Source organism: Belonocnema kinseyi, chromosome 7 (assembly GCF_010883055.1).
Source record: "Belonocnema kinseyi isolate 2016_QV_RU_SX_M_011 chromosome 7, B_treatae_v1, whole genome shotgun sequence".
NCBI lineage: Eukaryota > Metazoa > Arthropoda > Insecta > Hymenoptera > Cynipidae > Belonocnema > Belonocnema kinseyi.
Window position 1 is genome coordinate 48,873,690 of NC_046663.1, and position 25,534 is coordinate 48,899,223.

General features: G+C 30.8%; 2 protein-coding genes across 3 annotated transcripts in view; one reads left to right on the top strand and one right to left on the bottom strand.

The window, feature by feature from the left end:
- The window catches only part of LOC117177092 (carbonic anhydrase 1-like), a 30,591-nt gene extending 5,250 nt beyond the window's left edge, over positions 1 to 25,341 (bottom strand). Inside the window, exons 1-6 of one of the 2 annotated variants that reach the window (XM_033367580.1) lie at positions 25,156 to 25,341; positions 24,965 to 25,071; positions 24,758 to 24,804; positions 24,560 to 24,665; positions 21,420 to 21,656; positions 21,065 to 21,327 (exon numbers count right to left, since the gene is read on the bottom strand). In XM_033367580.1, coding sequence (XP_033223471.1) covers positions 21,208 to 21,327; positions 21,420 to 21,656; positions 24,560 to 24,665; positions 24,758 to 24,804; positions 24,965 to 25,071; positions 25,156 to 25,252 — 714 coding nt within the window. In that variant the 5' untranslated portion in view covers positions 25,253 to 25,341 and the 3' untranslated portion in view covers positions 21,065 to 21,207. Of the gene's footprint in view, positions 1 to 21,064; positions 21,328 to 21,419; positions 21,657 to 24,559; positions 24,666 to 24,757; positions 24,805 to 24,964; positions 25,072 to 25,155 lie in introns of those variants that run through there. The other variant, XM_033367582.1, reaches the window with a different exon arrangement.
- LOC117177087 (locomotion-related protein Hikaru genki) overlaps positions 1 to 25,534 on the top strand; it is a 530,094-nt gene that overhangs the window by 272,164 nt on the left and 232,396 nt on the right. The window lies entirely within an intron of this gene.

Sequence of the window (25,534 nt, forward strand, 5' to 3'; positions counted from 1 at the left end):
TGGAAGCGGGTGCAATTTTTCAGATTAGCACCCGCTCCCGGCGAAATCCTGCGGTTGTCCTTATGACAAATTTTTAATTATATATATATATATTGTATAAAATTATAGAAGATTGTTTAATCATTAACAGAGATTAGCTTTTATGATAGTCAGATTAACCTTTTTTGTTAGGACAGGCATAGACTCGAAGTTATAAACCGCTCGTGTTGGAGTTATAAAAATTTGACTCAAGAGATACATTTATGTCTTCAAGACATAGAAACTTGTCTCTAAGACATAAACTGAAGTCTGGATCCGTCTCAAAAGTGAGGCATGCTCCACTTGACTTTTTCGACTTCAGCATGTCTTGATTGGGGGCAATTCCATCTCAGTCGATCTCAAGTCGAAACATTTTTATTCGGGCCGCCAGTTTTCTTTTGATTTGTCCACCTGTTCAGTCTTACTTTTTCCAGGCAAATCCACCTCAAAAGTACATAAGCGCCACAGTTTGGAATTCCAAAAGGACATTAGTGCCAAAATTTGTCGCAGCAAAAGTGTCAGCAAAAAGATTTGAACCGCTTTATTAACGACTTAATAGGCTACGAAATCCTTTTTTATAGGAGCATGACACATGCTTTAAATAATTTTTTTTTATTGTTTTTAATTTCAAAGAATCTAAATTGTTGTTTATGAAAAAGACACCTAAATTAACCTAAGTAAGAGAAAATAACTCAAATAAAATTAAAATTAAACTAAATTGCATATTATAAGGATATTATTTTGTTATATTGTTCTATATTATCTCATATACTCTGAAGATTTTATCTATAAGGACTAAATAGTAGTTAAAATTGTACTTTTATTATAATAAAATAAGATTTTTAATATCTACTGTTCTTAATTATTGTAGATTCCAAAGCCATAAACTTGAAAATGGTTTCATCTTTTAGGTTTAATTTTGAAACTTTTCAAGCTGAAGTCTCTTACTAGACTTAGTTCGTACACTTTTCAATGAAAAAGTAATATTTTTGATGCTTACATAATCTTATATTATTTTTAATATAAGAGCTGGAATTAATCTTTGGCACCCCGCCTGATTTGATTTAAAGAACAGGAAATTTCTATTAAGGATTTTAACGATTTCAAACAAAAAAGATGCACTTTTTACCCAAAGAGATAAATTTTCAACTCAAAACAAACACTAGAAAAAAATTGATAAGAATAAGTAGTCAAAATTTTAGTTTGTTCTTAAAAATACATTTAAAATCAATAAAGTATGAGCCTTTTTCATTCCGTTATTTACCTGTTATTCAAAAGTTGTTCTTTTTTGTCGCAAATTATTATTTTTGTTAAATATAACTATTCCAGTCGAATATTTCGTCACTATAGTTACAAATTCTTCCCTTTGTTTAAAAATCAAACTGCTTCATTGAAAATCAATGCATTTTATTAAAAATCGTCTTTTTGGTAGATGATTCATGTTTTGGTTCGAAAATGTAGCTAATTTGTTGACAATTTGTTTCTTTGTTAATTGAAAATTATTTTTAAAAACAGAAAATAACATTCTTTAGCAGAAAATTTAATTAATGCAGCTGAATATTCTATTGTTTTAGTTTAAAATCCATCTCTTTAATTAAGAATTAATTTGGTTAACTGATAATTCAATTATTCGTCCTTTTTGGTGGAGAATTGGTAGCTTCTTGCTGAAACTTCTAGTATTTGGTTGAAACTTAATGTATCTTGTTGAGAATCCATCTTTTTTGTTAGACAATTTATATCCTTGGTTTAAAATTTATATTTTTTGGTTAAAAAGTTATTTTTTTGTTTTAAAATTTAATTATTTTATTCACAATTTGTTTTTACTGTTACAGATTAATTTGAAAAAAGGAAAATATAACTAATCCGAGTAAAATTGCATTGACTTGTGTTGGACTTGAATATGCTTATACATCTATAAATTTAACAAAAATCAAAAAACCAATTTATTTCAAGGCAAAAAAATTTAAAAGTTTGTTTTTTTATTCATCTGAAGCTTCACTATTCGACTTGAATGTTGATAGCGTTATTGTTCAAAAATGAAGCTGCTGATTGAGCAATAAATTACAGTTTTTTTCGTATCTTTTCTGTCAAATTGAATGAAGTAATAAGTTTTTAAGATATTTCACAAATTAAACAAATTACCAACATTCACTTCATCAAAATGTATATGTCAAAACAATAAAATTAAGCCCTGGAAGAACTCTGTTAACAATTTTCTTTTTTCCAAACTGTGATTCGCTAGGACTAAAGATGTACATAAAGTCATGACTTCCTTCCGGTAAGTTCCTTAATGCTTTAATGAATTGTTTAACCAAGACTACCTCAATATGTAGAGGAGGAAGGATGACCTTATGTACAAGGATAAGACTTTTCTGCATAATATTCATAGTGACTAGTGTTAAATTTGACCTAAGCGGGCAGTATTTTTTCACATAATCTTGATTTCGGTCACGACTGTCCCATTTACAAATAAAAAATGGACGTTTTATGAATCCAATTTGTTAATCTAATAAGATTATCGTGAATTTGAAATCTGCGATGAACTTCCAGCCGTGAAAATTTTAATTCAGTTTCTGGAGCAGTAAATGAAGATTATGATATTCTTCTTTCACCACGAAAGAATGACCGACTGGTATAGTCAATTCATTTGAAAAAATTCCTAAATGAGCAATCTCGATTTTGGCAAAAGGATATACGAGTTCCAGGAGCTAGAACCCCGTTTTCTTTTAACCTAGATGCTACTGGCTGTGAAAGTTCTTTCGATAGTGATGCGTCTCGAACCAAGTCACTCAGTTCATCTTAAGTAAGCGCATTAGAATTCGTATATTGATCAACCACTTCTTTCGATTCGTCTATAAAGTTGTGAGTATTATTTTTGTCTCTTGAATCTTCAACTTTCATTTCAATATTTTGCGCATTTACATTAGAAGACTCTTCATTAGTCGAGATCTAAATTTCTCGCATATCATGGTCAATAATGATGAGGACAGGAAGAGTCACAGACTGAACAGATGCATAAGATAGAAGAGATCTAACGGTCTTACGGTCTTTATGGTCGTACCCAGATGCATTAGTTAAGCAGAAATAACAATCCATATAATGATCTGTCGGATTTCGCCAAATCATTGGTGAGGAAAATCTTGTTTTCTTCTGATAGTAAAGTTGCAATCTACATTTTACGCATATAGTTTTCGGAGTTTACAAATTGTCAATTCCACTAGTATCTAGACTAAGGAAATTTCTGTAATTTTCTATTTTTGTTAATGGGTTTCTTTCAATACTGATGACGTATTTCCTACAAACCACACTAAAGTTGTCAACACGCTAAGTTACCCATCAATGTAGAACTGCGGTCCCAAGATGTCGATTGCGGGCCCGCTTTCTCACCCTGAACAATCGCCGATACTGGGGTACCGAATCCCTGCATCGTACAGCTACTATTCCTCCTGCATGCCATGGCAGATTAACGCATTCAATTAGAGATTTTCAGAAAAAAACTGAAGGTAAATCTTATTGCAGCTAAATCTGTAGGAAGTAAACTGTCTTTTGTTCGCACAAAATTCTTCATGACTGTCTTGAAAATTGAAAGCCACAAGTTTTCATTGCCGTAGTGAAGTTAGCTGAAGGGTAGAGAAACATACGAATCCGATAAGTTCGACTTCATAAAGACGCTCGTGCCAAATTGGAAGAGCTGTTAAAGTTACTTCCAGGTGTGGGTAAAAGTTAAAAAATACCTCGGTGTCGGGGCCATATCTTACTGCATGCGCGATTGCAGGATAATTGCGCCAGAATTTCAGCAGTTTCTGCAATTGGATGTGAATCTAAGTGGTGTCTGGTACTCATGAGTGAAATATATTCGAACGTGAAATTTCCCGCTCGTTTAGAATCTGAAGTCAAAAATATGATATCTTTTCAAAGGAGTATTTTGTAAGGATTATTACCTCGATATGAACAAATTGTGATAAGCTACTAGGTTCAGAATTTCTGAAGTATATCTTTGACCTTCGTGTGACCTCTAGAGGTCACGCGGACCTGTGGGTAAAAACATATCCGAACGTAAAATTTCCCGCTCTTTTAGAATCTGATCTCAAAAAAGATGATATCTGTCAAATTGACGAAGTTGAACTTTGAATGACCTTGATTCTGACTTCTAGGGGTCATAGGGACCATGAATTCGTGATCAGCGCACCCGAAAAAACAGGGTGCACTTGGTTTCGTCGGGGACTTTTCGATTTCATTTTGTGGTCCTGCGTAAATAATCGAATTGCATCATTTGTCTGAAATTTTTTTGAACGTGAAGAAAGGAAAATGAAGTAGATTAAGTGTGTAAATAGTTCTAATATATCTTTTAAAAATTTCTTTTTTATTTACAAATTTCACAATATTACCTTCGGTTCTTGTCATTTATAGACCAAGGATTCAGAGTGTCTCCATAAAGTTAAATTATCATCATAGTGTTGCTATGTAAAAATATTATAATTGAAGCATTTTGATTGAAAAATTTTCAAAATTGACACCTGTTTTCTCAAAACCAGCATACGGGATTAGACATTTTCTGAAAAAGCGAAAAAAGTTCTTTATAAACTTCAGGGTCAATTTTTAAGAAAGTATTAAAAAATTTAATTCAAAAGAAACATACAAAATTGAAGATTTTCAAGAAAAAAAAGAGCTCAACGGTTCCCGTTCCACACGAACTTATTTAAATTTCTACCTACAATAGCATGGCTAAAAAATTTATTGAATTCCTGTTTTCAAATTTTCGTGTATTTCGCTTAAAAATGTATTTGAATCCATAAGAAAATAAATGCGTTTTTTTAATAATTAAATTTGATTCAGAATGATCAGTTTTAGATGAATCGAGTTGACAATCAACATTTATCTTGGTAAATATTGATAAAATAGAAGTGAATAATTACTTTTTAAATATCACCGTCATAAGTCTGTCTGATACGATTCCAAACAAATTTTATATGTAAAAAATTGGGTTTTGTGAGAGTTAGAAATTGGCGGTTTTTTCCAATTTTTTCAAATTATTTTCAACTTTTCACTTAGTGTAAAGCAATAATTAATTATATTCAATATAAATAATCATTTAAACTGCTTATTATTATTTATAATAATATTTTCTTAGAATAATGCTAGAAAGTTGAAGTTTTTTTTATATAAAGCCTATATAATGTGTATATAATTTATTATTGTTTATAGTAATGATTAACCAATATTGGGAAAATAATTCCGTAAACAATCTTTTTCTCTTTTGTAAAGTCAAAAGTAAAGTCAAAGTAAAGCTCGAAAATGTACATAAATCCGCAACTATGTAGGATTACTCTGCAGAGAAGATACATATGAACAGAAAATAAATGCTTTGAACAATTACGTTGTATTATCATGAAATTATTATCTCACTAGGTAAAAAGTGAACAAAAGTTTAAAAATTATCAAGATTTAATATTTTAACGTATTTATCATTTGAATTTATTTAACATTTAAGATTTATATTTTAAAGGTATGTATTACTGAATGTTTTTCAATGTCAACGACTTTTAATTTGAAATTCGTCAATATTGAATATTCAAAATTCAAGACTTGTTTTTAACCTTCCCTCCTCCCTATGAATGATACTGAAAGATTTGCGATAATTTAACCCCACCGTTCCCAATTCATACTAAGAGTTTATAAGCTCATTAACTCTAATATTTATTTAAATTATAATTGTTTAGTCTATAGATAATTAATATTATTAGTAATTTATCGCAGGCTTTACAGTAATTCCCTTCTATTCCCCTTTTTTTCGTTTTTTTCACTAAATGCCGAACTGAATTCATAAATCGCAATGATAAAATCCAACTATTTTGGGATAAAAACTAATTATTCGGGATTAAAATTATATTTCTTCTTGGTGGCAAATCATTCTTCTAGGTTAAGAATAACCTGATAATGTATCCTTACAACTTTTGTTTGAAAATAAGAATTTTTTAAAAATGTATACTTTTTTTTAGAAATTTAATTTTCCCTGGTCCCTAAACTGGAATTAAACGAGCCTGTTTAGAAATTTATATTTATTCTTCTGACTGCAATAATAACATGAATGACGGCATATATTTTTCCATAAATATTTTTAAACATGTAGAAACTAGGTTCTCCACATGTGTTCGCAAACGTATTTTTTAATCTGAAAGCCTTTAGGAATATTCCAAGTTTTTTCTTCCATTTAAGATAAGAAGGTAGTAATTTTTATTGAAATTTAATTCACAGCAGCTCTTTTTGTTATTTAAAGGACTCAGTATTATTGGTGATTTTGTTGATAAAATTATTGCATCTAGAAAGTAGTAGAATATATTTTCGAAGAGAATTGACATAATGCGTGAAAACAAAGAAGGTGTAATAGATTAGGTGTGTAAGATCTACTTTCATCACTTTGAAGAAAAATAAGTTTCTGGTACAAAATCTTTATGATGAAGATGACGTACTCTATTGACAGATAATATTGATAATAAAGTTATAACTATTATTAATTTTTATGAATAGAGAATAATACGAGATTCTAGCAGAATTAGTTCATGTTTATTTATCAAATGTACATAAATTTCTAATCTATTAAGTATCAGTGAAACTCAAAATCACTGAATAAAAATGAGTCTTCTTAACCGTGGTTAGCAGGTCAGGAACACAACATGTCATGAAGAATTATAAAAAATACAACCTTTCAATAATAATTTTGCAATTTGCAACTTGTAAGAAATGCAGGTTTTGGCGTTTCTTAAATTACAAAAATTTCTGAGATAATTATTTCAACAGTTATCAACAATTGGAACACATTCTTTTAATAACCAGGTGTATCTTTTCTTCACGAATCCAATAATATGAAAAATTCATTTTTTTGTTTATTCAGTTAACGGTGTTTTTCCAAATCAAGGCAGCATAATATTGTACACATGTATTCTTTGGAATATGATGATCTTTTACCAAAAATAACCATTTAAGATGAAAAAATGTAATATAATATCATATACAATTGTTTGAGATTGTAAATCATCCTCTAAACTTTTTTTCATTAAAAAATAAAACGATGGTGAAAACCTCGAGCATAACTTAAAATTGTTCTAAATTTTTTCATATTTTTTGAAATCTTATGATTTTTCATATTTCAAATTGAAAACACCAACCAGGTTAGTTACATCAGCCCCCCCCCCCCCACTCTTGATTTTAGGGTTTTCTATAGCCCACTACATTGCGCTCCAAATGTATCATGAACACTAAACGTTAAAAGAATTTAAGTTTCTCAAGCTACGAACTTCAATTTTTTAAGATTGAAAGCATATGAAGAAAAATTTACCAATTTTGTATAGCTGTTGTTTTATTTTGAGGTAACGTAGCCTGTTCATATGTTTCACAATATTACCCTCATGCTGTATAATTTATAGATGTGTAGGTATTGAAGCGTTTATCTTTCGGGCTTCTGGCCTTAAAAAATTTTCTTACACCTACTTCCTTTTCTATTTACAGTCTTTCATTCTCCAATCCTCTCCCTCCTTCCTTCTCTTCTTCTTCATCTTAACTAGCACCCTCTTGATCATGCCACGGTTTTTTTTGTACTTTCATGCTACAAATACCTCCACGCTTATCCCGTTCCTTTCCACCTCTTCGAACTGCTGCAAACAGTGCTCCACTTTCGCATTCCTCTTTCCGCACAATTCACACATCCTCTTCTCTCTAGAAAGCCCTATTATAATTCTCCATGCTCCCGCATCTCATTTTCGCTATACGTTTCTGACTTCCTTGTTCTCATATTTACACGCTCGACTCCCCGTAGTAATCTCTAAACTCGTTCTTTCTGTTTCCCTCCTGACAATATAGTTCTGCGTATTCCTTGCCAACCCCAGTGTCCATATAATATACCTCTTCTGTATCCTATTTACTTCTTCACTTACCTTCCACCCCTACGCCACCACCCAATGAAATAAGACACTCGTCACTAGCTAATGAAACTATTTTATTCTCCTTACAAAATCATCTGCAAAAACCTCTTTTCCTGCTCCCATACACACCTCATTTACACATTTGTTCCTCTCACTATCTCTTTTACATGAACATTTACTCCCCTATCCCTCCGAAACAGAAAGCCCAGGTGCACAAACTCCTTCTCATCCTGAAATGATATTCCATTCTACTTCCACTCCCTACCCTTATCTCTTCCCTCTCCTTTCTTGAAAACTATAACCTTTGACTTTTTCGCATATAACTCTAACCTATTATAGTCCAAGTATCTTCTCAACCCTTTCATCATATACTTTAAAGTCTCTTTGCTCTTTGCTAGCAGCACTATGTCATCTGAATATGCGAGTGGCCATATCCTGACTCTTCCTACCCCAACTCCTTCTACCACTCCGGCCGCTAGCTTACTTTCTATATCCGCGAATAAAATTGCAAAAAGCTTTGAGCTAAGCGGACAACCTCATCTCAATCCCCTATCCATCCAGAAACTCTCCGAGATTCCCTCCCATCCTCTCACCCTATCCTTCGTCACCTAATATACCTCCCTTACCTACTCCATCAGGTTTCTACCCACTTTCCTCTCCTCCATCGCCACCCACAACCTCCCCCTATCCACCGAAGGGAACGCACCTTTTAGAACTACACCCTTGATAAAAAGACATATTTCTGGTTTCACTCGTATAAAAAACTACGAATTGTTTGCCGACGTATCGTGAACATTACCTGTGATGGGCCAGAACGCCCTCCCCCACCGTGGGGACTGGTCGAACTTGATTGGCTAATCAAGTCTTTTTTTAAAAATCCGGGAGAACGGAAAGCCAAATCGGATTTGTATTATATCCATGGTTCCTATTGATGTTATTAGGGTGTTTTAAGATTTCGATTGCTTCTCTATGTTTTCTTGGAAATTTGTTGTGTGTTTTTGCAATTACTGTTGTTTCATCAAATAAAATGTTATGTCCTGTTTCGATATAATGTTCAGTTAGTGCTGGTTGCGTGAAATGTTTTAGCCTGACTTTACTTTCATGTTCCTTCATACGTTGGCTCACCGCTCTCCCGGTTTCTTCAATATAGAGTTTGCCAAACGAACAAGGGATTTTATATACTCCTGGATCACTGAAGGGTGTCCTTTTATCTTAAGGATTATTTAGTAGTTGTTCTATTTTAGCGGGTGGTTTCAATATGGTTTGGATGTTGTGTTTGTTGAGAATTCTTCCTATTTGTTCTGTGACACCTTGGATGTAAGGTAGAGTGGTGGTCATTTTTCTCTCTCTTTCTTTCGTAGGTTGTGCTGACTTGCTTTTTTAAGTGTGTTTTCTTATTGCTTTATCGATTTGTTTGTGTAATCGTTCTGTATTAGAATTTGTTTAACGTTTTGTAATTCCTTTTGTAAGTTATTTTTGTCTGTTATGGAGACAGCTGTCACGTCACAGCGATTAGAGATCGCGGTGGTCATATATTAAGAAAAATGTACTCTTGTTAGAATAAAAAAATATTCGTTCTTGATCCCTCGAGCGGCAAAGAGATCAAGTATTGTGGGAACTTGCCTAGTATAAAGAGTTGAAACTCACCTTGCTTACTTTTTTATGTGATGAAGGAAGAAGGATTTGGGTAATAAATTGGGAAAATATCAAGTTTAATTTGGTTAACACAATGTTTATTTACTTACTAATATATGAGTTAGCTGGTGAGGGTATGCAATTTCCTTGATTAGGGGGGTCCGCTTCCACAGTACGTAACAGTCACGGAATTTAAACAATTAACCCGAAAACGCGTTTTCAGCTCAGTAGAGACTGCTGAATTCGAATAGTTAGTGCCTGACTTGCACGTAGGGTCTGAGGACCTCCCCGACAAATTTGATGTTATGGCTGAGCTTGCCAAAATAGAACTGAACTCCAGGTACTCCGGAAAATCGGCAATCAGTCCCCGTGGCGTCAGAGTCTTCCACCCCACTCGAGGGAAACTGGACCAAGAGGGGTGGGGTTATGAGATTGAGGTAAAAGGAAAGATGGAAAAATTTGAGGATAGAAATTACAGGAAGAAGAGTCAGATGTCGAGATTTAGGAACTTTGAGAGAGAAAAGTTTATTGTCCGTTATTAAAATATTTGAAGAGGACAATCACGAAGACAACCTTTTCGAGAGTTTTTGGGAACTGATGGGATCAAGTCCCGTTAATCCGCCCTTGCAAGGCGGAGGCCATTTGAGTTCAGTTTATGGCTATTTTGAATTTAGAGAGAAATTCATTATTTAGGGGAAAGGTGTCTTCTAAGAGTGTTCAGTTCTCAATCTCGGTAGGCTAATATTTCCAATAGTTTTATTACGGGAACCGTAAGGCTAGAATTTAGTGCTGGTATTCAAGGAAAACAGGAATTTATACTAGGAAAGGGAAACCATAAACCCTAATGGGTGGAAAAACCGAGACGGCACACGAAAGACCAACTTGCAAACCCTCCCAATCACCTGGATGACATACGGAATTAAATTGAAACGACATAGTGATTATTACATGAGCTATTTGTTAGGAATTGAGAACATATTTTCAAGATTAAGGTAAAATGAAAATGGGTGTATAAAATAATAGTAAAGATCCAATTAAATCTAATTACTCTAATTCTCTCTGCATCACTGGGTAGACCGTGCAAAGAACGACGTGTGAGCTCGAGACATTTCGGGACGTCACACAGCTCTGTATACAAGGGAGTTGATGCTCGATTGTTTCTGAGATAAGTGATGGTGGGAGGAGGCATGTAAGTATCTGTTTTTATGCGTGGGTTTTCTGTAAACTTCATATCCTAATGTGTTATCAGATTTTTTGTAAACTAATACGTTCAAGAAAGGCAATTTTCCGTTTTGTTCTATTTCCATGGTGAACTGGATGTTAGGATGTAATTGATTGATAAAATCGAAAAACTTATTTATTTCATCTCGTCCATGTCGCCAGATGACAAATGTGTCATCAACGTAACGGAACCAGAATTCTGGTTTAAGTTTGGCATGGTTGAAGGTTTTAGTTTCTAGATGTTCTATAAAGATATTGGCTATTACAGGTGAGATTGGGGATCCCATAGCTTGTGAAAGATTTAATAATATTAATTGTATCCGAGATTGGTACTTTCGTAAAAAGAGATACTATGTCGAAACTCACTATAATGTCTTGGGGTTGAATGTGAATCTGTTGTATCTCTTTAATAAAGTCAAATGAGTTTTGGGCGTGAGTGATGGGGTTTCCTGTAAAAAATTTTAGTTTTGCAGCGAGGAAACGTGCTAGGTTGTAAGTTGGTGAGTTTATTGCGCTGACGATCGGTTTGAGTGGAATGTTTTCTTTGTGGATTTTTGGGAGCCCGTAAAGTTTTGGAGAGGTGGGATTAGTAGGTATTAAGTTAGATATTGTTTGGCTGTCAAGTTTAGAGACTTTGATAAGAGTCTTTGTTTTACTGATTATTGTTTTTGTGGGGTCCTTTTAAAGTTTTTTGTATGTATCGACAGTTAAAAGGTCCATGATTTTGTTGTTATAGTCTTCTTTATTCATTATTACTGTTGTGTTGCCTTTGTCTGCGGGTAATATTATAATATCTTTATTTTGATTGAGTTCTTTAATTGCGGTTTTTTCCTGTTTTGTTAAGTTTGAGGATGGAACTTGAGCTTGGCGTAAAATGTTGGCCGTCCTGCGTCGTATGTCATTTGCTTTTTCGGGTGAAAGGGTATATATTGTGGATTCTAAATTGCTGATTATGTCTTCTTTTGGGATTTTCGATGGAGCTACAGTAAAATTATGTCCTTTAGATAAGGCGGAAATCATTTCATTGTTGAGAGGGTGGTCAGAGACGTTCTTTTACTATATTTGTTAGTTTAGTTTGCTTTACTGGAAGTACTTCGTCAAATTTTGTTTTTTGTTTTTGGGTGGAAAGCTCTTTAATCCGTTAAGATTGGTCAAGCGATATGCGGTCCAATGTGGACCAAATGTCAAATCTAAGGGTATTTGATAAGAAAAGGTGAAATTTTAATAGTTTTTTAGAGGTAGAGTGCAAAAGAAATTTGGTATGCTGTATTCTTTCTTTAACGAGAAGCAAACTTGTATTATGCAGAATCGATTTGGATTTAGATGTTCCCAAATTATTTTTCAGTTGTAAGAATTTTGGGACTATTTTGTTGTCTCTGCACCCTTTTCAGCTAATTCTCTATCCTCCCTAAATCCCCCTGCGTCTCCGCCAGTATTCCTTTCTACTCAACATCCTTCCGCAGCCTGTCTGCCAACACTATCGCGCCTATTTTGTACGCCGTATTCATTAAGGAAATTCCTCTATAATTTTCCTGCCTCTCCCTATCCTCTTTTTTACACAGTGGTACGATCAACCTTTTCCTCTACCCTCTTAGGAATCCCTCCCCTCATCAACATACTTTTTTCAGTGCATCATTCAGCTTCTGCCTTATATTTTGTATGCCAAACAGCCACGCTTAGTTCTCTACCCCGTCCACCTATGCTTCCTTAGACATTTTCAACTTCCTTATCGGCTTCTCCATCTCCTCGTCATTCAGCTTCTCTCCATCTACGCTCCTCATTTTTCTAATCGCCTTAACACTGTATCATGTATCTGATCTTTGAAATGAATATTTAAGAAACTCCCTACATTCCTCACTCCCTATCTTCTCACTTATCCCCACCCTACGTTTCCTAAACCTATTAATTATCTTCCACACGTACCCTTCTGTCGTAACACTTCTCAACTCTTTATCCATATTTTTTTCCCTGCTCTTTCATCTTACACATTACATTAAACTCCTTTCTTATTTATACGTGTCGCAGTTCCTTACTTCCACTTCCTGCACGTTCTTTTCACCTTTCTGTTCATTATTTTAAATTCCCTCTCCCATCAAGCCTTCACAAATCCTTTCTTCTTCTTTCTAAATAACTTCTTTTGCATACATCCTTTCCCTTTCTTTTTCAGATTCTCCCATGTCTTTTTCACCGGCTCCCCCTCAAATCTTACCTTTCCCAACTGCGTCTGATACTTCTCTTTATCGCCTCCCTCGCCCATGACACCCTCTCCCATAACGACTATCTTTCCCACCTTGTCTTCCGCCAATTTCCCTAAATATCCACAAACTGATGGTCTGATGTTACCCTCCGTTACACTGTGAATTTCTTTTTTCTCCCATCCTTTGATTAATACTTAATTACATTTTTCTAATTTTGATTTAGGAAGACAACCAGGAAACATTTTTGCAACCCAGAAGAAACCTGGGAAATCTTTAGGAACGGCTATATATATATATATTATTGATGAAAGCAAAAACTTTTTTCATAACTTACACTTACATTCTTATTAGATATAAAACAAAAAATAAAGTATTTAACACAAAACCCTTATATTCATACTATTTACCCCCTACCGGCTGCAGCCGGATTTTTATTAGAGGCGTTCTAATTTGCTTAGGCTTTTATCCAAGGGAGTGGAAAACTGCAGGAAACCATTCCTGAGCGCAGTCGTTTACCGACAATTATCCGTTGTGCACTACATCAGCATTCACATACATCACTTGATGTTTGTTTACCGGCTGTGAAAGTCTAACATTCGACACGTCTCCGCCCTCCAACTTTACTTTATTGAATTCTTTTAGCTAAAAGAAAAAGTACGAATTTAAGTAAAATAGTAGTATTAAATAAATAAATAAATGATTCTAAAAATATTTTAATAATTTGAAGGTATTCCGAAATATTTTGAATATTTCAGTTTTATTTAATTGCATGAAATTTTCAAGAGCTATAAAACGTTTCATGGTATTTCAAAATATTTCGAAAGATTAAAAATGTTTTATGGTATTTATGAAACTACTTTTGCGGTTAGCACTGACACTAATTGTTGAGACCCCCGTCTAATTTGCTTTTAACGATAGCTAAAATGCCATAAATAATAACTTTTTAAATTTCTGTTATTTTATACTACAATTTTTTTAGCATATAGTGTTACTAAAAAGAATATATTAGATGAAAATTGATAAAAATAAGAAATAAAAACCTGTTTATTAGTAAAAATACATTAAAAATGATTTAAGGACGAGTCTTTTTTTATACCGTTATTAATCTGTTATTCATAATTCGTTAAAAATTAATTTTTTAACTAAGATAACTAATCTAATAAAATATTCCGTTACTTTAGTTGAAAATTATTCTTTTTCACTTAAGAATTCAACTGCTTGGTTAAATGTCAACGTATTTTATCGAAAATTTTCTTCTTTCTTGAGTGAATATTAATTTTTTCTAACAGAAAATTTAAATATTTCTGTGAAAAATTAAAGTTTTTTAAATTTCTTTTACTTTATGGTTTGATAATTACATTTTTCAACAGAAAATCCATTCAATCCAGTGAAATATTCCATTTTATTTGTTAAAAATTCAACTATTTGGTCAGGAAATATTATTTTTGTTTTTGTTTAAATTTGAACTATTTGGTTGAAATTTCATGTATTTTGTTGAAAATTCGTCTTTTTTGGGTTTTTTGGTCTTAATAGGCACAATTAATTAGGGCGATTTTCGCGAATTTTTTCTTCTTGGTTGTTTTTGTTCTTTTGCCCCCAAAAGTTTTCCTCATGCACAGTCTTTTAGTGATAATGTTAAGGGTATCCAATGAAGCATTTTAAGATCAGTCTCAATGGGCACACTTAATTAGAATGAATGGTACTTAATATTTTGCGAAAGGTTCGTTTGTAGCCTTTGGGTGTGGTTTAGGTCAGTAAATGTTTTGATTTACGTATTTACGGCGGAGATAATTTAAACTATTTTGGCACTTCTGAGAATGCCAATTAATATCAAATTCATCGTGGCATAACTTAGCGCAGAGTTAGCGCAGGATTTAAAGCCGTTTCGAAATTTGAAGACCTAAGTTTTAAATTTTTTCACCATGCATGGTTTATTTAGAAAATTTTCTACCTAAAGCTGTTGACGCATATAGACACTGAAAAACAATATTCCAATTATAAGAATTTCTCACTAAGAATATATTCTTAATGTAAGATGGAGGCCCTCTTACCTTAAGAATATATATTTTTGTCTAGATGATAATAAGGTATAGTTAATCTTAGACTATAGAATTTATGTCTCGGTGTGACCAGGCTATTTGTATTTTGTACTCACCACTTTTCTTTGAAGCGAAACACTCAATGCCCAAAATTAAAATAAACAAAAAAAAGGAACTGATTTAAAGGCAAGTGGCACGAAATTAAAAAAAAAAATTACTGAACAGAGCAAGGCGCATTTTCCTTTGCGCATGTCTTCTTCCCCACTCATATTTTCATTTCAAGAATATTTTCTTTCTTTGTTAGAAGATACTCTTAAAGTAAAAATTTCGCTTATTTTATTAAGAATATAACTAAGAATATATATTTGTCGTTTAGCAGCTTCAAATGTTATTTCTATAAATATTAAAAATTGTAATTTCAGATGTTTAAACTATAAATATTTAAAATTAATTAATATTTGACTGAGAAAAACTTCGTAAATAAAGAATTCTGTTTTTTGTTTCTGTAGCTTTTGAAACAATTGTTTTCATTGAGAACATAAGCCTCTTAGACTTGAATTATCTCCTACGCATCAGCAAATGAAAAGCTGTAATAGTGTCTTTCTGTGAGCCACTATAATTTATCTGTTCATGATTTTTATGTTTTCTCCAGGATTTTAATTTAAAAGTTTTTAATGCACAATTCTATAAAAGTCTAATCTTCGAGTAGGGAAGGGTACCCTATAGTAGATAATTATCATACTGAATAGATAATCACTAATTAAAAATACTAATAGATGTTAAATCATTAATTTAATGTAATTAATAGTGAAAACACGATACGGGTTATCATATTAAAATGATCATAGATTATTTTACTTATATTTGTGCTTACAATAAAGGATTATCTACTGTAGGGTAGTCTCCCCTACTCAAGTTTAAAATTGTTCAGTTTTGACAGTTTATAAATTTAAAAATAATTGTTTATAAAATAAGTCTCTTAATTTCTATTTGTTTAATTCGAATAATAATTGACCATTTTAGCTAATGCTATTATTCTGCAAATTAATATTCTAAATTTTGAAAAGTTGAAATTTGAATTGATTCAATTTTTAGTATTGGGAACATTTTACATTACAGAATTTTTTAAACAATTTCATATTTTTAAACAGTGTCTAATTTTGAACAACGCAGAATAAAATGTATTTAAATTAGATAAAGACCATCTATGATAAAGTATACATTATTATTATGAGCTAAGGATATACAGGTTTCAAATGTTTTCATATTTAGTTAAAATTATTAGAAATCAAAATGGTTTTGTGTCAAGTTTTCTGTTGTAATAATCAATCGAATTCCATCATTTTTATATGAAATTATTTTCAACGTTTATAAACGAAAATGAAATAGATTAAGTTTCTAAATAATTCTGCTCTTAATTTTTAAGATGACATAGCATTTTTACAAGTTTCAAAATATTGACTTCCGATTGCGCCATTTATAGATCAAGGCTTATGAGTGTTTCCATTAAGTTGAAAATGAAAAATTAGTTAAATTTTTCTTATTTAGATCGGGAAAATGTTTTTAAATATAAGTATTTTTTTCCATTTCTGGCGCAAAAAAACTATTAGGCCTATCGACTTCATTTTTTCCGTGGAGATGCTTGTCTAATGCGATGCAAAATACTAAGAATCGTGAGTTAAATTCTCATCATAGGGTTAATATGTAGATACATGATAATTTCAGCCTTTCGATTCAAAAATTCTTAAAACTAACTATAATTTTGCTCAAAATCAGCATATAGGATTGGAAATTTTTTAAAAAAACGAACACACTTCTTTATAAATTCCTAGGATCAACTTTAAAGAAAGTATTTAAAATTGTGATTCACAAGCAACATTCAAAATTGAAAATTTTCAACAACAAAAAAAACCAAAAAGATCCTAACCGTTACCGTGCCGTAGGAAGTCATTTAAATTATTATGTACAGTACCGACGTTGAAAAATGCGTTGGATTTCTTTTTTAAAATTTTCGTGCAAATCACCCCAAATATATTAGAATTTAAATTTATTTGAATCTACAAGAAAATAAATGCGTCTTTTTTAATAAATTTTATCTAAAATTATGAATTTTTTGTGAATCGAGTTGAAGCTCAACATTGCTTTTTAAAATGGCCCATAGAATACAAACATGATCCTTGTAAGTATGTGTTAGAAGGCCCCAAAAACAACTCGTAAGTGAAAAATTGGGTTTTACAAGAGTTAGAAAGTCACACATTAGGACTAATATTTTAAAGGAATGTAATTTTTTTATTTATTTTTTAATAGTTTAATTTTGAAGATTTATCACCGGGAGTTTTCAAATGTTAACGACTTTCAATTAAAAATTCGTTAATTCTGAATATTTAAAATTCAAGACTCGTTTTTAACCTCCACCACACCCCCCGAAAGACACTGTAAGATTTTGCATAAAATCTATTGATTATTTTGAATTTAAAATACCCATTTTCATTTAAAATCGTAACATAACCTAAATATTTTAAAAATTGGAAATCATGATTTTTTTAATTTATAGTTTTTGGCAAAAAAAATGCAAACCAAATTTTTTCGAAATTTTAGGTCTTCTTTAAAACTTCGTAAATTTTTATTAGGAACTACCTAAAAAAATAGTGATTTTCAGTGAAAGCAATAACATAAAATATGCATGAAATTTTTTATAATTTTTAAGGTAATTTAAGTTTAAATTTCACTGTGCAAGAGCATTGAAAAGCACAAATGTTTATCATTTGACGAAACTTCAAACATAAATACTGATACTTTATCGTACAAATTTACAAATTAAAAAAATTTTTTGACCTAGCATGATAAACATTTACAATATTGCATTAAAGTAATTTAAAATGCAGATGTGTACATGATAGCTATTACATAAAGCTTCTTTGTTGAAAATTTAGAGGAATGGCAGAATATCAAAAGACAATAATGAATAAAATTAATTAATAAAAACTGGACAATAAAAACTGAACTGCAAATTAAAACACTCAAAGTGAAATAAAACTTCATAGCTTTTAATTAAAGATTCTTAATTGAATGTGTTTAAAGCTTGACTTTATACGGTAAAAAGATTCAGCGTTCGAAATTATATAATTTTAAGCTTTAATTATTAAAGTTTTGAATTTAAAAGTATTCCTCTTTAAGTTTTTAAGTGTTCGGTTCCGTTTTTACAACTTTAAATTAAAAAATTTTATTTTTAGAAATACGAGTGTTTGAATTTCAGACTATTGTATTGTAATATCCTACCCTTACTTTAAAATTTAGGTAAAGAAACTTTTTTTGTAATAGCGATTACGTACATGCTTTCATTTCAACTTATCTCCTCACAATATTTTAGATATTTTTCTTTCACGGTAAAAAAAGACCAACTTTTTCGCTACAAAACCTGTAAAATCTTATAGAATTTTGTGGTGATAAATTGTAATGAATTCTTGTAGTTGCAGTATTCTGTAAATCCTTGTAGGAAATTAAAACTAAAATAAATTACAACAATATATAATACAATTTTAAAAAAGTAAAAACTTCGTCCCAATAACAGACTAAAGTTGTAGGCGCTTTCCTGTAATTTTGTTTGCAATTTATTGTATTTATTTGTAGATTTCTTTAAAAATGGTTACGGTTTTTTTTGTAACTTTTTTGTAAAAATATTCCCACCAGGGTTATTATTAGTTGTATTCAAAAATTACTTTGATGAAAGTTGTAGATTCTATAAAATAAATTTTTTTTGTTATAAATTTTTCAATGAAACAGGGCGAAAAAAGTAAAACGAAAATGTCAGTTAATGAAGACTTATTTAATTTTACTATTGGGCTCCATGAATAATATCAATTATCCTGTTTTCCTCAGAAATACTATTGAGAAATTTTTATACAAATTTATCATATATTTCACATAAGACTAGTAGGATAAGAATGTAAAAATTATAGCTATCACATCGATTTCATATTTAAAATTCTTGTCAAAATAAATTTCTTTATAAACTATCGGATATCCCGTACGGACAAAACTGTAGCCAAATTAGATTATTATTCTTCTAAAATTAGATATTTAATATGTGTTTCTTGTAATTATTATATATTTTAAAGTTCGAAAATTAAATATGGTTTTATCCTTCATGATTTAATTTCAAAATGTTTAACTACTTATTTCTTGCTCGAACTTTTTTTATTACAATTTTGACTCCGTAATTAATTCATTTGAAATTTAGAAGATGAAAATTCATCAATTTCTATTTCATTAGTTTCTTAGAAAAAAAATACATTTTGATGAATAGCAAATGGTAACCTTTTAGTGTGGAAAATCAAGTCCTCCACATACATAAAACAATGGCATCAATAATAATATTATAACAACGAAAACAAGGATTTTTTCTAACATATTTTGATAGAGCGCAAAACAAAAACTGTTATTAAACGAATAATAAATAATTAGGATTTTCAGGATCTTTGAGTCCTTCAATTTAAAATTGATTAGTTTTCTAAGCTTATAAATTAAAAAATATTCATTTGTAAATAATTCAAATCAAACCATTAACAAAAAATTAATGTGCATTGTGTTTAGATCCTTTGTAGAATTACTAAGAAAATTTCGCGTGCATTTGATTCTCAATTCTACGAACTTGAAATTGAAAATTATTCCATTTTTACTCTCAGGGAAATTGAACATTAAAAGAATTTATGTTTCTCATGCTTAGAAGTCAAATTTTCTAAGAGCCAAAGCTTATAAACGAAAATCATAAAAAAATTTTATAGCTTTACTAATTTTTTAGGCTTTGAAGATTGACTTATTTAATATTAAAGACTGCTTCTTTGAAATTTTGAATATTTTTTCAAAATCAGTGTCTACTTTTGAAGTCCGTATAATAAAACGTATGTAAAGTAGAAAAGGCTTCTCTGTTACGGGTGCTACCAGGCTCAAGAAAATTTCGTAATTTTTCAGCGGCTTTTTTTAACGTGAATACGTCACGCAGCCTGTTTACAAGTTTCACAATATTTCCTTCATACTTCGATATTTTTAGATTAGGGATTTTTATTATTTGAATGGAATTGCAAATTAATAATTTTTAACATTTTTTTAAATTTTGATTCAAAAGGATGACCAGGAAATATTTTAGCAACCCGAAAGGAACCTGGGAAATTGCTAGAAATTTTTTGTGCAGAGTGTCAGGGGTCATTCTCAACAAAAGATTTGCTGCTGTCGGGCAGATAACACTTTTACTTACTGTTAAGAACAGCTACTTAAGGAGTCTTTAGCGTTTTTTAGAAAAAATTACGGACGGCTTTGAAACTTTGAGATTATTTCGATGAAGTATGCCAAAGATTGAAACCAAAAAAGTGGCAGTTTAAGGTACAGGATATAAGAATCGTTTGCACAGCTACTGCAGGTGCGCATGCGCCGTCAAATTGCAAACTCACCTTAGTCTCTGAACAGCTGCTTCTTCCTCGCTTTCCAGCTGCCATTGTCAAAAGTCTCGCTATTTTATCTTTCTGCTTCTGCATCATGAATTTTCATTTTCCCATAACTCCCCGGACATTGTAAGGTATTTCGAAAAATGTTCCATGAAAAGATAACAAGGCGCGGGTCAGTTTTCAACCGACAGGGATGGCACATTCACAAGAGACACTTAGGTGATTTTCGCGATTTTTTACTCTTTTACTTAGATGGGACTGTAATATGTATAATTATCTAAAAAAATAAGTTGCAATAAACATTTACGCAAGATGTTCTGCCACGGTGCTACTCACTTCATACGACACCAAAAGCCCAAGCCTGCTTAATTAAAAAAAGGTTATTTTGGGGCACTCTACTACGTACATCGCCCTGGATCTAGACGCTATTTTAAAAAGTGTCGGATAGAAGGAATAATTATTAATAACGTGTACATAAATGTACAGTAATGGCATTATAAACTTTAAATAACTTTAAGAAAAAAAATTATTGATGCAAACAAACACTACATTTTCTTTATTACTTACACTTCCATTATTTTAAGAATTTCTCCATAAAACACCAATACGCATAATATCTATCCCCTACCTTCTGCAGCCGGATTTTTATTAGAGGCGCTCGTAGTTGCTTACACTTTTAGCCAAGGGAGTAGAAAACTGCAGAAAACTATTCCCGAGCGCACCCGGTTACCGTCAATTATCCGTTGTGCACTTCGTCAGCATTCACCCACTTTGTTGGACGTTTGTTTACCGCCTGTGGAGGTCTAACGTTCGACACGTCTCCGCCCTCTAACTTTACTTTCCTGAATTCATTTAGCTGAAAGAAAAAGTTCAAATATAAAATTGTAATTGGAAATAAATTATCAAACTTATTTTCGATTATATTTGAAATAAATATATATTTTTTACCAGGCTTTCGGAAATAGAGCCACCAAAATCAGGTTCGAACCAAGTCACAGATTCCGAGCAAGGCGGATAATCTATCGAGCCTTTGTAAAATAGAAACTGTAAACTCTCTTGTGAAACGTCCGTAACTGCAAAACTTGCTAAAGGAATTGGATGTAACTCAACTGTTGAATTTATTTTGGATTGCACCTTATGTATATTTTTTTCCAGGTCCTTGAACAAAGGATCTTCTTCCAGAAACTGCAATTACACTGATGGATAAATAATATAGGTTTTTTTCGTAAAGAGAAATTTTATTTTATTTATTTTCTTTTATTTTTCTAGTACATGCATTTTTAGTAGGATTTTAAAGGATTTAAACAAATTTAAAATCTTTTGATAATATCTTCGAAATGTTCAAGAGCTTTTAAGAGCTTCATGCGGTTCCGAAAAGATTTAAAACATTTTAGAGTATTTATGAAAAGATTGTGAAGGAGCTATGAGGTTTCAGAATATTTTAAGAGATTTCAATTGATTCTATAACATTTTGCGGATCTGAATAATTTTGAGAGATTTTAAGAACCCTAAATTTTACGGCATCTTATGATATTTAAATGGATTCCATAAAATTTACTAAAAAAATTGACAAAATTTAATAAGATTTTAAATGTTTTAAGGTACTGACAAATATTTTTAAGAATTTAAAACATTGGAGGTTTCTGAAAAGGGTTCATTAAAAAATTTCATTAAAAATTATAAAATCATTTATCATTTCAGATAATAGTTGAAAGCTTTAAAAATTTCACGTAATTACAAAAACTTTTAAAGCATTAGAATTATCTTACGATATTTTCACTAGATTTCGATAACTCTAAGTTTTTCCAAAATATTTTGAAGATTGAAGGGTTTTTTAATACATCCAAATGAATGTTTAAGAACTCACAAATGCGCCAAGGGATTAAGATGATTGAAAATATTTTAGAGTGTTCATAAATTTCAGAGAAATTTTGAAACCTGCAAAACGTCTTAAGACATTTTAAAAAAGATTAAGGGAATTGAATGATTTCAGAATGCTTGATAGAATTTCAAAGAATTTTCAAGACATCAAATAATTTGTAAGAGATTTTCAAGAAGTTTTACAATTTTAAGCAATTCGAAAAATGTTTGTGTCGATTAAAGGAATTTTTTAGAATTTCGAAAGATATTAAACAGTTTTACAGAATCTATAAGGTTTTAATAATTTTAATACGTTTAAAAAAGATTTTTTAAATAGCTTAGGATTTTCATGGTTTTAGGCATTTTTAAGAGACCTCAGTGGAAGAATGAATGCAATAGAATTATAATTTTTAGTTTAAGTTTTATTTAATATATCTTAAAGCTTTTCAAACATACTATGAATTCCTAGGCTGTTTATTAAATTTGTTTGGATTCTTTTCAGTTTGTCTTCACCCATTTCAAATTTACTGAATTAAATGCATTTTTTCACATCTTTTAAATCTCAATCCAATTCAATTTTTTTTTAATTCACTGTGAATTTTCATGCTAATCAACAAATTCTTCTTATTTTTCTTTAAATTCTCTAAATTGTCTCTAGTTTTAGTGATATCAATGGAAATTATGTAAACTTTTTTACAAGACTTATAAAGCTTTAAGATTTTTCTAAAATTTCGAAGGGATTTTATGAGATACCTTAGGATTTCAATTTTTTATGGGATTTCAAGAGACCTTAAAGCCTTTTAATCAATTTTTTCAGTATTTAAGAAAATGGTATAAAGTTTCACAGAATTTGACAAGATTTCCTAATATTTTAATGGGGTTTAAAATATTTATTCAAAAGAAATAAGGGATTTTGTCTCGGATTTTGTAGAGTTGCAAAGATTTAAAGAACTGCTCAATTTCTTATTATTTAATTTTAAATTCCCATTGATATTTTACTGATTTATCCTGAACTATCGTAAATTCTTCTAAATTCGCTAAATTTTACTGAATGTAATATATTTTTTATTTTATTAGGGATGTTAACTGCATCTAATGTCAGTTATTGTGGATTTCAAAATTTTCCGAATCAGACATAGCGCACTGTGATTTTTAAACAATGTGACTTGCCGGGGGTTGTTATGACTAAAATCCAATTAATGTGGAGTTTAGCCTGAATTCTTATTAAACTATCATTAAAATCTTTCAACTTTCGTGACTCATTTCAAACTTACTAAATGCAATTAAATTTCGGAAATTTTGGAATTATCATATCATTATTGAATTTCTCTCACTTTCATTAAATTTCTTTAAATCTCCTCAAGGTTAACTTAAATCAAGGGATTAAACATTTTTGTACTAATACGTTTGAGTTCTTTTGACTTTAATTTGTATTGTTTGGAAGTCTTAAGAAACCAATTCTTTTAAATTCTTGAATTTGTAAAGACAATAGTCACATTACTATTTCATTTGAAGATTTATTTATCTATTATTGATATGTATTAGTGATGTGACTATTGCTTTTTTTCATTTAATCGAATTCAAAAGAACTGCATTTAGAAGACTGCCAAATAATTCAAGTTAAACTTAAGAGAATCGAGATGTTTTTGACAAAAATGTCATGTCACTTTTCTGTTTTAAAATTATTAACTGTTGGTCACTTTTTTCAATAAAATGAGCCTAAGGCCTAATTTAAAATAATTACATTTTTTAAATTAAAATTCCTTTTATTCCATTCCTGAAAGATTCTGCATTAAAAATGTTACAGCTTCAGAACTCTAGTCTCGAAATGATAATGGACAGAGAAAAGAAAATTAGTTTTGAAAAAGTAAGGGAAGTTTGAAAATGAGCATTATGCATCATCTTGTCTTTCACTGCTACTTTAAATTTTTCAAAATACATGTACATAGTTTTTTTTAAATTGTATATGTCACAATAATTAAGAAAAGAAAAACGCAAAATTTATATCTGAAATTATTATATAAATTTATATCAGTTTTTATATAAGTTTATATAAATTTCATATAAAAAAATATTACAGAATCAGCCCCTTCCCCCCCTTTTTCTTTTTTCTTACTTCTATTTTATGCGAGACAATATTTGTGTATTATTTCATTATTTCGTAAAGATAATAAATACATAAACACTGCTTAAAAAAATAGTTGAAGTAATTAAATTTCTCTCCTTACCAGGATCTTCAATTTAAATGCTGCAAGACCGTCCTTCTGTGATTCAGCTTTTTCAAATGATTTCAAGTTTTCTTTATAAAAATACAAGTGCATGTCCATATACTGCCTATGAAAAAAAATTATAACATGAAATTGAATATCGAACGTTTTGTCAATGATAGCGAAAATAAAAATATCAAGAGAGCACTTTTAACTCACATATCGATGAATTTGTACTGAGGATCATAATTTATTGCCTCCGTCCACTTTTTATTCGTGAAGTTAAAATAAAAATGATTATAATTATTATTAATTTCAGTAATGACTTCATTTTTTTGAATTCAAGTAGGAAAATGACACTAGTACAATTAGCGAAATTTTAGTAACTTAAAATTAGAGAGTTTAACAATTTTTGGAAGATCTTACCTCTTTTGGGGCCCAACGGAAACTGATTTTTTCAAATACATAATTCCCGCGAAGGGGTCCACCAGTAAACATTGGAGGTTTTCCGGACCAATCACCTTTTAATTCCACTGTAATATGGAAAATGTCGAAAAATGCATGAAATAAATAAAGCAGAATTAAATTCATGATTTAAAACAATTAATGTTTAATACCAGTGCGCCCAGTATTCTTCATTATAACTCTTGTTGGTAATTTGTGAAAGTCTGTAAATTTCATTTTTTCTTTTAGAGTTAAATATTCACCAATCATTTTTTTTGCATCGTACGCTATGGGAGATTGAAGGTGCCCTTTACACCCTAGATAATGTTTTCCCCAGTTTTTGGCATCTCTGAAAGTAAATGTACCTGGAAGGAGCGAATAAAAATAGTAAAGCTTTCCAATCATTCAATAAAATATGATAGTATCTCTAATGTGTATTCATTTATATTCAGTTTTGTACACAATTATGAAATTTATTTAAAAAATATCACTTACTTTCGCCTATAATAAGACTGGGAAGAATAGTCGCTATCAAGTATCGCAGATACATTT